Below are 18,512 nucleotides of genomic sequence, written 5' to 3'. Positions count from 1 at the left end.
GCAGGGATGAAAATGATCTATTGGAAATTCTTCAGGGATGCAATGTTTCAATAATATCAAAATTTATTGTGTTAAATTTAAAGTTTTCTTCAACGCTTAATCACTTTTGCTAATTTCAATAATAATGTGACAAAAATGAGCAATATTTTTACCAACCTATTGAAACTAATTTTTTCAGAAAAAAAATATCTTCCCAAATATGTTGTTTTTTGAAGCATCATGACCATTTGTTGCATTAAGCTGTCGGATAGAGAGAAAGAGAAGAAAAAATCTGTCTCTTGTTTTCTCTGCTTCGCGCTACATCGTTTCGAAGTCGATCTCTTCCCGATTCCTAACAGTCGGGCACCAATTTTTCTTGCTTAATCGCTAAAAATTTTAAAGAAAATTTTTGAAGTGAAAGAAATGGGGGTTGCCGTTTTCGGCCAACAAGAAAACCCGTGTGACAATGGACTGCAAAGACCAGATCTAAATGTTCAAAAAATTTGTTGCCAATTTTTTAGACAGTAAAACAGTAACAAAACACCGCATCTAAAACGCGTCAAATATAGCAATTGTTCCCACTTTGAAGGTAATATGATGGGTAATTGTTTTTTTATTATCAAAATTGGTTGCGCACGTAGTCAAAATAATGTTAGATGCTAACAAACGAATTTTTCAAAAAAAATTTCAGCAAAAACCTAGATTTATTCTGAAAACGAACAAAAAACTAATTTTTCGAAAACTTTAACCCTAAAGTCTATTAAATGGTCTGGCTTTTCAAAAAGGATGCACTTATTTACAATAGCATCTATTTAAAATAGTTTGGCGATCAAGTTGCACAGAAACTTTCATTTCTCGAAAATTTGACATAAATTAAAAAATGTGTTTATTTTATATCTTAAAGCTACAATGCATATTTTTCTGAACAAAATGTGATAAGATTGTGGAAGACAATATAAATGACAAATGTGAATTCACAGTTTCTCGCCAAATTTCTATGGTTGGCTTTCAATGGTTGGCGGATAAATCTTTTTCGCTCTTTTCACGGGTTTCTCCACAGAAAAGTTGAAATTTATTTCCATGCTAGCCAACAGTTTCGTCAACTTACAAGGCAAATCACAAATTAGAGATATCGTAGTTTTCAACGGAAATTAAAAAATCAAAAATCCCCGCAATTTTTTAAATGATTCAAATACAAATGATTCTCAAATGATTCTCATAATGATTATTGAAGTTAGTTATTTTGCTTTGATGCAGTTTCCGACTTAGAATTGTTACGGCTTAGATTGACGTGGCAATTGCATCGTTCAAATTTTTAAACCCATACTTCTACTTTGAAAAGTTTTTTTTCTTAATTTTAAGAAATTTCCAATTCGAGATACGGCTGTTTTCAGTTTCTCAAAAAAAATTCAAGTTCTTGTCTTCATTTTTAATTAATTGCCGACTATTATGGACACAGTTTTGCGAACTTTTTAAAATTGACCTTTAATACCGTTCCTCTATGACGTCATTTCTTATTCAACTAAGTTTTGTAGATGCACAAAACTTTTTATCGGTTCTATCATTTACAGAGGTCTCCTTTGGAATAATTTCGTTGTTAATAGCTTTTTGTTTCAATTATTTTAAAGAGTTCTTGCTATTTCTTCCACTATTTCTAACTATTACTGAGGAGTCTCAGCTGGTTTTAAAACAAGGTCCTAATTTTTAGAAAGAAACTTAACAGATTTTTGTATGTTATCCTTTGAAAAATCTTTTTAGGACAAGTAAAATTAATATTGGTTTACAATTACTGACATCATTCTTATCACCCGTTTTTTATGCATTTTGTGCTAAAAAAATCTGTGCTACAAAAGAACTCGAAATAATTAAAGTCACTTTTCCTAGATCGCCATGGTTAATTTTTTGCATGCTTTACGGTTATATGCACATAATTTTTGAAATATTTCTGAGGTTCGAAACCGTGACGAGCTTTCGTCGAACTTTGCGCACGACGAGTCGTATCAGTTTTTCTCTTCAAAAAGTGCCATTTTTAAGGTTGTATAAATAAGTTGTGATAAAATGAGAAAAAGTACATTAAAAACAAGAAGCTTTAGTTCTCTTATGGAGAGCTTATTAATGTATAGTTTAGTTTTGCGGTCAACTGTAAATGCAACCGGTGTGTGTATCTATTAAACTTCAAACTGACTTCAGTTACAAATTGTGTCATTTAAACTAATTAAACACGCGTTCCTTTTATAATTCCTTATTAACTGGTTAGTTTTCCACAATGTTTCCTTAAACAATACCACAAAACTGCTATGTTTGTTGCGTTGAAGTATCAGCCGCTATACCCCTAACAGTATAAAGCAAAAGATATTCTTTTGCACTATTTTACAACGAGTTGTGTTTTGGTTGAATTGACCAAATGTTGCATAGAACATGTTTTCTTTTTCTTTCCATTTTTGACATTGTGTCAGTTTTGAAAAGATAAATTTGTTTTGCAGACTTTGAAGACGGAAATTGCAGCTACCAGTCTCCGAAATATATTGGTGCGAAAAATCAACAAAGCGCTTTCTGAAATTGGAGATTAATTTCTGGTGAGTCATTGCTTAGTTTTTTTTCTAAAAATAGCTTCATGTTAGGATTTGGTCAGTTTTAATAATAATGGGAGAGCTATCATAAATGATAGATCAGAAGTTACTTTGCTTTTGTGTCCCCGTTAATTCACCAATAATGTCTTGTAGTTCGGATTCGGAAAAAAACACGGAAAGAACGCCCACCCTACTTTACCCACGAAAAAGCGCTACAGATTTCAAGAAATAAACCCCTATTTAACTGTTAAAAAACTGCGCATTTGGCCATAACTTACTGTCTATGGCCTTGGCTTAGCGGCCATTGGGACTTGATATGAAACTATCGCAACCAAACAAATTATCAAGACCGAAATTCCATGTTAACATTGTTGTTCAATTCCGTGGGGGCTTATTTCCTAATAAAATCAGGCTCAATTATTTTCTGTGGAAATTTATTTCCTAAAACCAAAACGTACCTTTTCCTTTCGTAAATTTACTCCAAGTTGTCATTATTGTCTACGATTGCTGTTAAGAAAGGTGTCAATCAGACAAAAATATCACGACTGAAGTTCAAAGTTAGAATGTAGTTCATTTTTTCAGAAGTGGTCACAGACCTGACGATAGTAAAGACAGATCATCAGATCTTCCTTCTCAATGAGGCTGCCGAATGATAACAGTGCACAGGTAAGCTATTACGTATACATCAATTCTGATTTTTAAAGACACCATTTATTTTGTAGGGTTGCTGGTTCTTGTAATGATTGTTGCTCAAAGTTTTATAGGGTATTTGAGAAAGATAAAAATTTATACTTGGGTTATGATAAATCCATTTGCATTGTTCACTGATTACAAATGTAGAAGTTTTGTCAATGTAAGGTTGTTAGTAGTGCTGATCTGTGCAATTTTGAGCCCGCCCAAAAAAAAAGTTACTAGATACCCCTAATCGGATTAGTAACCTTAGAAAACCGCTGAGTTTCAATCAGACAAAGAGGCTTGGAAGTTTGCGTCTGCACATAACGTTCCGACAACGCTCATCCCCTTTTTTGGCTTTATTGTCTACCAAATTAGGAGGAGATAGTAAACTTTCAAAAATTAAATTATTGTTCAAAAATAATTGATGTATAAATGTAAAAATTGCTTCCTACTGGAATCACCTAATATAGTGAAAAAGGCCATATTAGAGGGCCCATGAGACCTTCCAATAATAAGACTATGAGACAGGACAGACAACAAAATCAAATAACAGCAACAAACATTATATGCATTCTAAACTCATTTTTTCCCAACAAAGTCAAAATAGCATAAAAGAAAATCTAAACTTAACAAATTAATTGGTACTTTACTAGCAAGAACATGGGACCAGTTCTTAATGAGAATCTGTAACAATTAGACAAAAAACCGAAAATGGCGAAGTTAAAAAATACATTTAGAAAGTTCAAAACAAATATTTTTGAATAGTGAAAACCATTAGATATCAACTGAATTCATTAAATAGGTTTTTGTTCTTCCATAAGTTCATATCAAAACATTGAGACCTGTCATTACCAAGAATATGTTGTATGCCTACAAAGCAAACAACAAATACAGACGAAAAACAAAATTAAATAAAATTATGGGAGAAAACGGTGTCGAAGCCTTTTCAACCAAACCCATACCGTAAGAAGTATAATAAATTGTTCCTCAAAATTATACAAAAGTGAAATCATACAATAATTTAATTTATTCCTCCAAAGAAGTAAAGAAAACAATTGAGATATGTCATTATTAGCAATACGCCTTACGTCTACAAAAAGACGACAAATACAGACAAAAATCAAAAAATAATTTTTTTGCGAAAAACTGGCGTGGAAGCCGTTAAACCAGTCAGCGCGGCTTTAAAACTTTAGATGTGCTGAATTGTGTTCATCCATAGGAGTCCGTTAAGACGTGCATTTATCCGTATTTTTTGCATTTGACTACAAAAAGACAAATAAAGACAAAATAGGCAAAATAAATTCTGCTGGACGGCGGTGTCGAAGCCCTACTATCCGTAATCTGTTCACCAAAAGAATTGATATGTTGAATTACGCCTTCCTTTAAAAAAACCATTATTCAGCTATTTGACCCGTCTAAACTGTGAACAGATAAAAAAAACTCAATTTTGGCTTAAAGTCCAAGAATTTAGTTTTTTTATGAAAATTTGTATTATCGAAGCCGAAAAACCATTACCACAAAACGCAATAAAAAATATTTTGCCTCATTAGTTTGTCGTCATTTTTTTGCCTCGTTTTAAAGTTATCATAAGAAAAAATTTTCGAAAAATTTGAAAATTTTTTCAAAAAAACTCATTAAAATCTGAAAAATTGTTGAGATGTAAAATACAACCATTAGACCAAAACTAGCCTTGCTATTGCCATACTTCCACCAGGAACAGATCATTGTTCCGAATGTTGTTGATAAAGACAAGTAGTTCAAAAAAGTAAAGTTATGAAAAAAATGTTGCGTTTTGGATATATTATTGCGCGATTATTGAGTTCAATTAGCAAAACAATTAGCAAAAAAACCGGCAAGGTTTTAATTCAAGAACATTATCAGAGGAAGCCCAAATAACACTAGCTTTCTCTGGAGTTAACAAAGATTATTTCAGCAGGTCTCAGTTGTGTTAATCTGGCAAATTTAAACAAAGTGATCTAGAGAAGCCTATTTCGTGCCATTTTGGTTAAAGATAAAAGGGCTGAGTTTTAAAAATTTTAAAACTTTATCAACATTTTTTTCCAAACTTTGAGCCTCAACGGTTCCATGGAGGAAACAAAATTCATAAAATCTTTTAAATCGGATTTTCTACGCTGCTCGAGCTTTCTAATGATACCACCCACAAATATGTAGAATGAATATATCAAGAGTATTGTTTTAAAACTTTTTCCAATGCAATCCAATGCAAGATATTTTTCTTACTAATAATGTTTTCTATCAGAAGTCAAAAATTTATATCGAAAAATCTGACAAACATGGAATCAAAGCAAAAGTTTGCATTTTTGCTTTAAATCAAAGCACAAAGTGCGAACAAATTCAAGCATGAATACAAAATCTGCCAATAAACCTGACAAAAAAAACTTCTTCATAAAGACGACTGATGCTGTTTAAAGGGTCCTTTTCTAAAATTGAAAACTTTGACACCATCATCAGGAATTGTTTATGCAGTGCGATTGTGGCAAGTTTTTGACGGTGTTTTACGTTTGAAGACCAAACACAGCCGCGTTTGGAAAAAAATCCTACTGACAATATGCTTTTCAAACGCAAAAATCCCGGCTATTTTCTCAGTCTGACACAGATCATACCTTTCAACAATAAGGATGACAAGGAGGCTCGGTAATGTGCGATCGCACATAAGGTTCCGACCCCGCTCATCCACAATTTTGGCATAATTCTCTACCAAATGAGGAACAGATAGAAAAACGCAAAAATTCAATTAATTTTCAAAAAAGATTTGTATATGAACGAAAAGATAGCCTCCAAAGCAAATAACTCTTTGGAGTAAAACAAGGATGCATTAGATTGATGAGATATGCCAATATTAAGAAAGCGGGTCAAGATGAACAGCAAAATTAAACAACAACAACAACAACAACAACAACAACAACAACAACAACAACAGCAAACATTAATTACATCAAAAACTTTATGTCCGTTTTAAAAACAAAAGTTAATATCAAAGTCAAATTAGTGTCAGATGAAACTGAAACTAAACAAAATAACTTGTAAAAGATATGGGACCACTTAACAATAAGGCTTGGTAACAATTAGACAATAAAGAACAAAAGCTGTTAAAACAGTTGAAAACAAGTTGAAAAATTCGCTCATTTTTTTTAAAAAAACAATTATTTCAAGGTAATGAAAACAATTGGAAATCAAGTAAAAGGTCCCATAGGTTTAAATTTTCCAATGCTTCTACATACGGGAATTAAGAACTGTCGGTATTCAATTTTAATGCAAATACAAAATAACAAAAGAGAACAAACAAAAAATCAGTTAAAACTTGCCAGAAAACGCTTTCGAAGCCGTAAAGCCATACTTTGGGCCTCAAAATATGTTTGATTGCAGCCTCGGCGAACACCGATAAAGTATCATGTGACCTCTAATTAATGAAATTAGGTAACAAGTAGACAAAAAGAAAAAGGCGAAATTAAGTAATACTATTTTTTTCGAAAAAAAATTGTTTCCAAAGAGATCAAAGCCATTAATTACAAAATGAAATAAATAAACAGGTTTGTTTGTTCTTCCAAGGGAAAATTTTGAGACCTGCAATTATCTAGAATATGTCTTACGTCTACAAAGAACGTCAGAAACGACTTAGATAAAAAAAATAATTAAATTTTTTTTGTGGAAAACCCGTGTCGAAGCCAGTAAAGTCATAACGAATTTTTAAAAGAACCTTAGATTTTGTGACAACAACCACTTTTGACACCTTCCCTTGACCACAAAAATGGCATATTTGGCCTGTAATTAACGAGACTAGTTAACAAACAGAAAAAAAGAACAAAATTGTGAAGTTAAAACGTGTTTTTTTGGAAAACAATTGTTTTCAAATATGAAAGCCATCAGTTATCTACTAATATCCAAAATATCTGCTCATCAATTTTTATTTGAATACCGATGAAACCGTGTTATTGAACAGGAAAATAACCGTAACCGTGTTATTGTACGATTAAAAGACAAAGTAAAAAGATAAAAAAATTCTTTGAAATTCTTCAAGAAAGTAGTGTCGAAGCCGTTAAAACCATAATCTACCTTTTCACGGATCAAATTATTATCAATTGTGTTCTATTTTGAACGCCAATAATGTGATATATGAACTGTCAATAGCGTGATAATCTGACAAATTTAGAAAATGTGAAAAAAACGGGCAAATACCTACAAATAGAATAAAATTTTAAATCTAGTAGTATCAAAGCAAGAAAACCATAATTTGAGGCGTAAAACTGCAATAATGATTGGATTTAAATTCAGTAGAAAGAGAAAGCCTACTTTGCTGACACTAATCTACAAATTGACCACATTAAGTGAAAAATGGAGGCAAAGTTCAATAAGCCATTATTCATTTAAAAACCAAATTTTTCAAAAGTCGAAAGGACCACAAGCTGTCAAATAATTAACTAGACCAAATTATTTAGAGCTAATTAGGACGTCAAATGGATCTATCAATAGTGAGCTTTGATCTGAATTTTTCTTTTATCTAATTAATATAAAAAAGATCGATTTTTTTTTTTATAAAAAGACCGAATGATTACAATCCGAATTATTTTTGGATTGTAACTTTCCACGATTGGCCCAAAACTAGCCCTGCTAATGCTTTCCCTCAATTAAGAACACTTAGTTTTTGAATGTTTTAGAGATAGATATTTAGTTAGTTAAAAATTCGAATATAAATGCCGCGTTTTTGATAATCAACGAGTAACGTTATCAAAAAACGGCAAAGTTTTAATTACGGAGCACTCCCAGCAGAAGTTGAAGTAGAAATGGCCCCTTTTTGAGTCTACAAAGAATGCGTTGGTTGTGTTTGGGTGTGTAATTCCTGCAAATTTAATCAAAGTGGAGTAAAGAAACTTATTTCGTGCTGTTTTTGATGAAGAACTCTGATTTTTGAAACATTTAGCCAGAATTTTTGACAAAAACAAAAATAGAAATAGCCTAGAATATTTTTTTTGTCTTTAGCAATAAAATCAATATACATTTTTTAAAAAAAATTTAACAAATTTCAGCAAAATTGGCGAAATTGTAGTCGAAAATTGGCGAAAATTCCGGAAAATGTGAATAAAATCAACAGAATTCACTCTATTTTCTCAAAAGTTTAAACCTTGATAACACCCTGTAAAAAACGAAAATAAAAAAAATCTTTTTAATTCCATATTCTACACTGGACAAGCTTTCTAATGATACCAGTCTCAACTCTCTACGGTGAATATATCGATCGGCCAAAATTGACTGAACAAAAAAAACCCATTTGAGTATATAGTTCCTCACCCCTCAAGAAAGCAAGAAAGTCGGAACGAAAAAACGTCAAGTCTGACTAAAAGTTAACATAACGAAGCGAAAGATATCCTATGGGTAATTTTTGAGTCAATTGCTCAAGAAAGTTTTACTGATAAACGAATAAACAGAAGTGAACCATTAGACTTACATCTATATTTATTTATGCTTTATCAATTTAAAGGAAAGCATAAATATCAACTCTAGTTTCAATTTTAAACTATTTAACCGGTTTTTATTGATAATGCAATCCGTTATTTTACGCCGGGTTGGTGAAGCCCAGAAATATTTTATTCGAAGAAACATGAAAACGCATTTGTAGGGCATGCAAATTATGCTTGGATTGTTTTCATGCCTTTTCATGTTTCTTCGAAAACCAGTTATTTTCTTGTGTTTCACTCTTCCGGCTTAAAATACCGGTGGAAAATGAGCTAGTTCATTGATTCTTTTCTATATTTTAGCAGGTTTTACGAACCTGTAATTCATAGAAAATTTCGGTCACTGTTCAAAATCTTGCAATTGTTTTGCTTTTGAAATAGCAGCACAACAGTGACTTCTTTTCTAGTTCACATTGACATACAAGACTGGTGAGACACCATTACCAGTCGAGAGAGGCCAGAGAAGTCAACAACAGATCAATGGGGCAAATGGGGGTGCTGGTGGAGGGACGAGTGGGGGTGGGAACACGAGCAACAACAATGCCAACAATGGGGCTCCATTCGGGGGAGGGGGAGGCGGAGGGTACCAGCAGATGCACTTGAGAAAACTTGAAGGTCAGATTAAACAATACATATTCTTAATATATGTGAAAAATAGTGTATATCATAACTAAATGTCATAAATATCGTCCTGGACCCTGCCATAAATATCGCCAGGGTACATATCATAAATAATAAACCTGCAATATTTAAAAATTAACAAGAAAAAAATTAACAAACGACATCACGATGAAAGTTGAAACGATTACGCAGACAAATAAAAGAAAAAAAGAAAAGAAAAAGAAGTCAGTTCTTTTCTGATATTTTGAAGTTTTATAAACTTGTCATGTTTATAAAGTTACAGCTTTCCTGTATAAGAATTTAAAAAATTCAAGATAAATTGTTCTGTTTTAACCGACCATCCGAAGAATTCATAAATAAAGACGATTGACCGGGTGAAGCAGTTTTAACATATAACTTTGCTGCCACATCAATTTTAAAACCCACGAAAAGCATAGATGAAACGAATTTCACAATAAGTCTCACGTGGTTAACTATTGTCAAAAGTTGTTCTAAAGTTCTAAAGTTATATGACATATATATATATATATATATATATATATATATATATATATATATAATATATATATATATATATATATATATATATATATATATATATTCATGCACAGACCCATACACACATACACAAACAAACACACTCACACACAGACAGAGACACAGATACACACAGAGACACTCTCTCACACACGCACGAACACACGCACACATACAAACACACACATATAATTCTCTCACACAAACAAACGCACACACACAAACAGACACAGATACACAAGCACACTCACACACAAACAAACGCACACACACAAACACATTTAATGTATATATATATATATATATATATATATATATATATATATATACATATATGTATATAAGTATATATATATATATATATATATATATATATATATATATATTTATTCTCGTGGGTGTTAAATTACATGCATATGCTGAAAAGAAGATTGAAAATTATTAGCCAGTTAATCAGTAATAACAACTGTCTTTCTATCTTTCTGCAGCTGAACAGAGCTTTTGATCTGTTTTTGAGTCATATTTTGTTTCAGCTTTGAAGGGTCTCTGCTATAGATAAATAATCTGACAAAATCATTATGATTTCTTAGAAATAGGTTGTTTTATATATAGCCAAAAATTGAATTTGTGGAGATTTCATTTATGTATTTTAGGATTTGAAATAATTGTGTATTTTTGAATTTTTCCTATATTAGTCTAGCTGATTATTAGCTCAATGTTTTTCAATTCTTTTCGTCTTGTTTGCTGTATAATTTTTGTTACAAATTGCTATGTTATGACAGGAAACACACATCTGTAATAGAATAAATATCGATAATAAATAAATTTATAGAAATTTCTGATACGATAAATTTCCCAATTTCAACTCTGAAACATAATTGTCTTGACTTTGAATTAGATACATATCGCGTTGATCTTTAACATAATTTCGGATCTCTAATAATTTTCATGGTCACATAAAACCGCTCCTGTGTTCCACATTTTGATGGGTTTATTTAACTCTGTTGGAAAAATCTGATTTCCCGATAGCAAAATTTTATCTGATCAAATGAATGAAGAATTTCTCACCATAAATAAATTTGCAGCTTATTAAACGGTGCGAATACTATCAGTATTGTGACATTGACCCTACTAGTCACTCTACAGAAATTGAGCTGGTAAAAATGAGCTGGAAGAAATTCGCTGAATTTGTGGGAGTTATGTAAGACGTGTGCTGAATGCTTCTAAGTTTCAGAATCGGTCAAAAAAATTTTTAGTTGTCTTAAAATTAAGTTATAATTTTAAAATAAATCGCAGGTGATGATTTGATTTCTGTACGCTGTGGGAAAATTTCTGAACTGATCAAAAAAATTATCTTAAAAAATTATAGATCTTGTAAAATGAAATTGTCAACCTGAGGAAATTAACTCTTTTAGCCAACAATGGATCCAGTGTTTTGACTGGGCATGACTTGCCTTCAGCTGGCAAGCAGCCTCTTTTGACTTTGAGCGCCAACAAGCCTTACAAGCAAGCAAACCATGCTAAGAAGACATTCTGTTCTCCGAGCATTGTAGAACAACGCAACATCGAATCAAGAAGAACAAATATCGGTTTTGATTTCTAATTATTTTAATGGTGTCATCTTTTTTTATGTTGTGGTTGCTGGTTTTGGTTATATTTTCTGCTTGAGATATGTTTGAGATCTCCCGGGTGGAGGTGTCACTGTTAAAAAATCTACGAAATGCGGAGAATTTTGTAATTTTGCTAGAATTTTAGTGAACGCGGAATTACTGGGAAAATGGCTAGCCCGTAGCACAATACCGACGAAATTCTTACAAAAATTTCCAGTGGCTCCTCGACCCGTTGTTATTATTTGAGTTTCGAGGGAAAAGTTTGTTCTCACTGTTTTTGTAACCTATTTATGGGATTGTGTGTGGCATGGGATTGTGGTTATGGTTGTTTTCGTGCTTGAATTTCAAACTGATGTCTTGAAATTTTTGGGGAAGATTTGCATTCCTCATGATCTTGCTTGACTTCACATGAAGGTTTTCGACTTTTGGTTGAGGTAATTGTTGCCGCAGTTTTGACCTGAATACCTGAAATTTTATGGTTGAGGGCTATTTGGTTAGATATAAATTTATTAAATAGTTTTAGTGACACGCTAGACCAAATTCAATATTTAGCTTTGCTGGACGCTTTCACAAAATATAAACGAAAAAATAACTGGGATGCTTATCGTCAGAATTTGCTCTGAATTTATTCTGTACCAGTACTGAAATTTGAAATTGCTCTGAAATAATTCTGAATCAGTACTGAAAGTTGACTTTTGTTCTGAAATTATTCTGAATCAGTACTGAAAGTTGATTTTTGTTCTCAAATTATTCTGAATCAGTACTGAAAGCTGAATTTGTTCTGAAATTATTCTGAATCAGTACTGAAAGTTGAATTTGCTCTAACATTATTCATAATAATTGCTGAACATTGACCAAAGGTTAATTCGAGTTGCTCATTAATTCGCAAATTCTGCAAATGCAATATTTACAATTTCTACAATTATTATATTCATACCGATTTTCTACCAACTAATTGCATATTTTCAGAGAGTAACCAAATCACTCCTTTGAGTGAACAGGGTTCCAAAAGTGCAGGGTCTGGAGGGTTTAAAAGGATCAGCACTTTGTCAAATGACTGTTCAGAGCTGAGAAACATTAATCGCAGGAATCGAAGCAACTCTAAGAGCTCGTACCAGTCTAGCGAAAACGGTGAGAAAAATCAGTGAACTTACATCACAAAAATCGGTCCTTTGTCGTCATAGCACCTCCTCAAATTCTTGTTTCCTATAAATTGTGAACAGCAAAATTTTTTTGCATTTAAGTTGCAGTCGAAAATTACAACGAATTATTCTAAGGTTTAAGCGTCGTAAAAAGAACGACATTTTGTTAGAAAATGTTTTCCGGTTTCAATCAAATAACATATTTTCAAGCTAAATCGGGGTTTTATTTCTACTTTTCCCACTTACGCAGTTAACTTCAATCAGCTTGCATTGAACTGCAAGACCTTTTTTAAAAAAATTCACACGAATTATAAAATGCGAATATTTCTTTTTAAAGACAAATTAAAGAATTTAAACTCGTAGATTCTTCAAAAAGGCATTCCCATTATGGACTGTAATTCGTGCAATATATTTTTTAAAAATAAATTTAAATTTACTCAATGCATGCAAATTTGACTAAGGTTAACTGCGTACGTGCCAAGACTAAAAATTAAATCCCAGCTCATATATAATTTTTCTAAACGGGAAACAAATTTAACTGTTTTTTACCGGTTAATTAACTTTCAAACCGGTTCGTTCAAATCTATAGAAGTTAAAATTGCATTATAAATGTTGTTGGATATAAATACTGACACAGGACTTCCGTCAGAATCCGAGAACGAGTCGTCTTTGTTCATGTCGAGGTTCAGTGATGAACAGAATTTTGACTCCTTTTTTGCGAGTGAACAGCCGAAGTCAAGGAAAGCAGCCCTGTCCAAGTTATCAACAAGTATTGATTCGGTGTATACGCAGGAAAAGAAGGAAAATAATCTGGGCGATAAAGAAAAGGTGTGCTCAGTTAGCAGAAATTTAATGTTCAAAGTTACTAAAACTTTTTGATAACAAACATTTTTTTGAAATTCGCAGATAACTTAAAACAAATTTTTCAGCACTGATGATCATATTTTAAGTAGACAATTTTAAATTTTATAAGATCTCATCTTCAAGCATTTAAGAGATGTGCAAATAATTCTAAGAAATTTTAGGATTTCGAAAGATGTGTTCCGAAAAAAATCAAAAATCTTGTGTAGTTACAAAAAATGAGGAACTGAAAAGGTTTTTTGAACATTTCAATGATTTTTATAAAATTATGAGTTCATTAAACAATTCAATAAAATTGAAATTTGAATGAGCGCTGTTTTTATAACGACTCGAAGAAGAGTACGAGAATGAGTTCTGTTTTTCTTCAATAAAAGGTCTCTGAAAGGATGTGCAGAACATGCCATACATCGTCAAAATAAATTATGCAGCTTTAGCAAATTTGTATTTATAAAAAATTTGAAGAACGAGAGAGAATGATTTTCATGGTCAAACTTCCTAATCACTTCGAGGCCTAGTATTTTTTCCTGTCAATAAAAATTGGAAGTTCTTTAAAAGTAATTCAGGAATTGTCCTGCTACAAACTTTCTTTCCTGAATTTTACTTTTTACTTTTTCCTTAAATATTTTAACAACTGAGCCCACGACTATTACAAAATACAGCCTGGGAATGAAGAATGGATGGCTGAGGGGTTCAAAAAGAGCAACGTCGACCGCAACCAGACCAAGAAGACCTCGGCTGTCTCAAGTGTCCTCCAAGCCCCCAAGAACTCCAAAGGTGCATCCAACTCCTCCTGCTTGACTCGTGCCAGCAATGACAGAGTCTTTTTGCGTTCGTTGCTTGCTTTTGTTTCAGTTACCTCCTATTTGCAGTCTGCTTTTGTGAATAACTGATGGGAGTTTTCCCAATGGGCGAAAAACTATAATAGTCAGCCATAAAGCGGACCAGATATGAAACCTACTGACTATCAAACGGGCCATATATTGAAAGCATTGAAGAAATTTGAATGGTTTTAAAATTAATTTTAATTTGCCGTTCATGATCCAATAATTGCCCCTTTTAATTCTAGTAAATTTTCTTATTTGGTCCCTATTATGGTAGATTTCCTTTTTGATTCCATTTACCGTCACTGTGAGTTTTGCTCAACCCGGGTTATCTTACCACATCTTGCAAGATTATATACAAAATCATGCCACAAAGTTGCATTAGTTCTTCGCGGAAAATTTAAGATGATCATTTCCGTCAAAATCTCTTGAAATTTACAGAAGTCGGCTTTCAAAATATCTTATGTGGTAGTTCTTGTATACTAAAATCTGCTAAGATCTAGCAAAATAACCGTCGGAGTTGGTTTAATGTCGAATGCCCACTCCCGTGATGTTTTGGGTCGTTTTGACTTTACTTGTGACATTGGCTTCCACGCTCTGGGTAATTTTCGCTCTGCGTGGTAAATCTGGGTATGATTTGAGTTGGTTCTAATTTACTAACAAAATTTGTTCTCATGCTTGGTTGTGTCCTTGTTCTATTTGTTTATTTGGTGGGTTCTATAAAAGAGTGAAGAGAGTAAAGAAGATTAGATAAATTTTGTCTCATTTTGGGTTCGATTTTGCCCATTTATGGCTCTGCGGTCTGTTCATGTTTGACTGTAGTTGTGGACTCTGTAAAGGTCAGAAAGATCTGAGACCGGAAACTAGTATCCATTTTCAATGAGTTTGACACTGCCTTTGAAATTGTTAATAGCAACATATTAACATCAGGTGTTCGGTTCTTGCATCCACCCTCTTTTCGTTAATGATTTCACAGTGATTCAAATTAATCACGTGATCAAATATGATTTCTATTGTCAAAACTGCCAATCATCAGTTTCTGTGTTATTGGGTGTCGGGTTCTCGAAAATAAACCGCTTGAACAGTTCCTGCGTGGTGAAATTATCAATACCGCAATATTACTGATTGAGTACCTTAGCCGATATAAAGTTTAAATATAGCAACTAAATAAATAAATTTTCAGAAAGTCAAGCTCCGTCTTATCTCATGAGCACTGCAACGCTCGTCCAGTACAGCAAGAATAAAGACGAAAACAAGAACAGTAACGGTAATAAGAGTCAAGTTAAAGTGGATAGTGAGAACAGCGGCAGCGCAGTTTCCACGCCAGATGAACACGATTTAGATGATGTTGTCTGGTGCAGACCAAAAGCGTTGTCTCTTCAATTGAACGGATCAAATTCACGCGGTATGTCAGTAAAAACTATCGAAAAAATTGAAACAATCGATCTCGCTTGAGAAATTTCTTACATTTTTCATTATTTCCCATGAAAAAATTCGATCCTTTTATAGTTGGTTAAAATTCTTATCTTAGCAATTTAAAAAAAAACAGAAGAAAAACAGTCTTCCGAATTGAAAAATTTCGGGCGTTTTTCTACTTTTTTGTGTGAAAAATTACCCCTATTACATTTGGTTCAAAATCCTACCATGGATATTTGTGTGAGAACTTCAAGTAAATATCTATCATAATGGAGCAAAACTTTTCAATGCTACTATTCAATTGTTTCAAGGCAACTGGTGGTTAATTTAAAAGTTTAAGAGATTAAAATCCAAGAGCAAAATTTCGTCGATCTTGTTTTTCTGCATTAAAATTTTACAATACTTTTGATCGGGAAAAAGTATATTTTCTCATTACGAGCCATTGCACCTACTTTTGTTATTCCCACATTTAAAAAAATCGAGAACTATATGCTAGCCCCGCTTTCAGCCATTTTTCCATTTTCTTTGTCATTTGGGCCATTTTGCCGTTTTGTGGCAAATTTGAGGACTCTATGCTAATTCAACGTGTTTTTTTCAGCAGCATATATCTCGATTAAAAAGAGCCTTGGCAACTATTTTCGGTTTGTCTGCTCTATAATAATATCTCTATAATATATAACAAAATTTCTATAAAAACAGTCGAGAAAAACAAAAAGAAAAGAAGCAATAATGCAAAATTTTCCCAATTTTTTAAGTAAACATTTCAGATTTAGGCATGTCCTTATAAGCAAGAGAATTTGTCTGCACAGAAGAAGTAATTTTTAATCTTTTATGGAATCAAGTACCTACCATGTAGTATTTTTTAATTCAACAAAATTTTTGATCATAAAACTTTCTTAAAGACAAGCTTGGGAAACGAAAACTAAGTTTCATTTCCTAAGTTTACTATTGTAACTCAGTTTTTGTTCCAGTTTGACTCAATGGGTTTCATTAATTTATAAAAACTCAAACAATCGTCTAGTGTAACTGCAGTCTCATAATACTTAAAAAAATGAAATTTGCTCCTAAAATTTTCTTACGTTTTGCGTTTCAAGATGTGCCTGTGAGTGAGCCTGTCTTTTTGTTTTTCAAATGATACGAGAGCTCGCAAAACTTTCACAGATGATTTTCAGTTACTTGCTGATTGCTTTTGAACGAAGTTTGAACTTTTTTTGCAGCAGAGGTTTCCTTACAAGAAAAAAAAATTACCTGGCACTTTTTTAATGACTTTCATCATGCTCAAATTCTCGCTTTTTTTCATGATCTAAAAATTCGGGCAACTCAAGTGCGAGAAAAATCTTTCTAATCCGGTTCTTGTTATAGGTGGATAATAACCTTCCACTTTTATTTGTTTAGAAGACGCCATTTTCAAACTCCTTAGTTAACGACGATGTTCTGCTGAAATAAGCCGCTTTAAATTAGAGCTCTGGTCATTTGCTTGAAAACACTTGACGTCTGTGAATTTTGTTTGATTTTTCTTCCAAGTGTAAAAGAACGCAGACGTTGAAATAAATTCACTTACATTTTGTGCAAGTTTGAGTAGTGTATCGTCAGAATATGGCTTTACGGGAGGCCAGATAAATCAGAGTCATTAATCTGGTTCAAAACGAAGCTTTTTAAACAGTTTCGTAATGACGTTTCCTAATAAAAAATAATTCTACTCATATTTAAAATAAGGAAACACTACCGGTACTATTGAAAAACATGGTTATTAGAAAAAAGTGAGGGCTATTTTGAACCTGGTTTGCTTCGGTAAAATCCGATAAATGTAATTCGCATTTGGTAAATAGTTGTTGTTTTTGCACGAGGTTTTCTTGTTTCCGCTCCACTTCAGTCATTGTTGTTTTCATTTTCTTTCTACTGCGGAGTTTTTTTCGGTTTTTTCATATTAAAAGTTAGTCCTGCATTGAAATGAATATCCTGACAATTGAGATAACCGGCATAGCCAAAGAGTTGACTTGTTTAATTGTCTTTTCTTCGGAACTCTGAGCCTTATTTAGGCTCCAAAAGTTGGAAAGAGAGCACTCTTTTGATCTGAGCCATAGGAAACTGTTTTGTTTCAATTTGCCGACCACAGAGATAATGAATAGAGCATTATCAGTGAAAATTCAGAGAAAGCACATCACATGATAATGTTTGAAAATTTCTTGTCCTAATTTCGAGAAAAATTGTTTTCAGTTTGAACCGAAATTTCAAAAGAAAAAATTGGCATTGTCGAATGTTTTACTTACGTTTAACTATTTTTTGTTCGAAAAAGTGCCAGCTTTCTTCTGAAGAGAAGCTGCCGCTTCATCAACTTTTCAAATGTTTGTCGTGGCCTGCTTTTGGAAGCGAAATGTCTGCTAATCTTATTCTTTAAAAAATATACGTTTTTGTTTTAAGAATTGTCTAGTATCTTTGAAGCAAGATTCAGTAGGAGTTAGCTAATAAAATTTGGGAAGCTTCTGGATTCAGTTTTCTCGCTAAAATTTTTCTCCACACAACGACCAAATAATGGCCGGAACAGCTGAGCATTGCTCTAATAGCATCAACAATTTTTTGAAAATGTTTTCTGGATCTGATGGTTTCTCGTCATTCAAACTTCATACTTAAGGACTTGACCGCTTAACTAAAGTTTCTTATATGTAGAGCGATTGCATTTTAAAAAGCTTTTTCAAAAATATGGTCGTTTTATGTTGCAATTCTTTGTAGTTTAAGATTGTGAATAGAACTCGGGCGCAAATATCATCCAGATAAATTTAATTTTTATTTTTACTTTTTTTGCTTATCG

General features: G+C 32.6%; 1 protein-coding gene across 5 annotated transcripts in view; it reads left to right on the top strand.

Moving 5' to 3' along the window:
* The window catches only part of LOC142340527 (uncharacterized), a 63,677-nt gene that overhangs the window by 1,838 nt on the left and 43,327 nt on the right, over positions 1–18,512 (top strand). For 2 of the 5 annotated variants that reach the window (XM_075391092.1, XM_075391090.1), the window contains exons 1-3: positions 2,300–2,555; positions 3,132–3,215; positions 9,103–9,310. In XM_075391092.1, coding sequence (XP_075247207.1) covers positions 3,186–3,215; positions 9,103–9,310 — 238 coding nt within the window. In that variant the 5' untranslated portion in view covers positions 2,300–2,555; positions 3,132–3,185. Of the gene's footprint in view, positions 1–2,299; positions 2,556–3,131; positions 3,216–9,102; positions 9,311–11,268; positions 11,443–12,432; positions 12,595–13,242; positions 13,434–14,125; positions 14,295–15,470; positions 15,693–18,512 lie in introns of those variants that run through there. The other 3 variants (XM_075391088.1, XM_075391087.1, XM_075391089.1) reach the window with 3 other exon arrangements.

Source organism: Convolutriloba macropyga, chromosome 6 (assembly GCF_964194025.1).
Source record: "Convolutriloba macropyga chromosome 6, txConMacr16.3, whole genome shotgun sequence".
NCBI lineage: Eukaryota > Metazoa > Xenacoelomorpha > Acoela > Convolutidae > Convolutriloba > Convolutriloba macropyga.
This window is presented reverse-complemented; position numbering and strand designations above follow the sequence as displayed.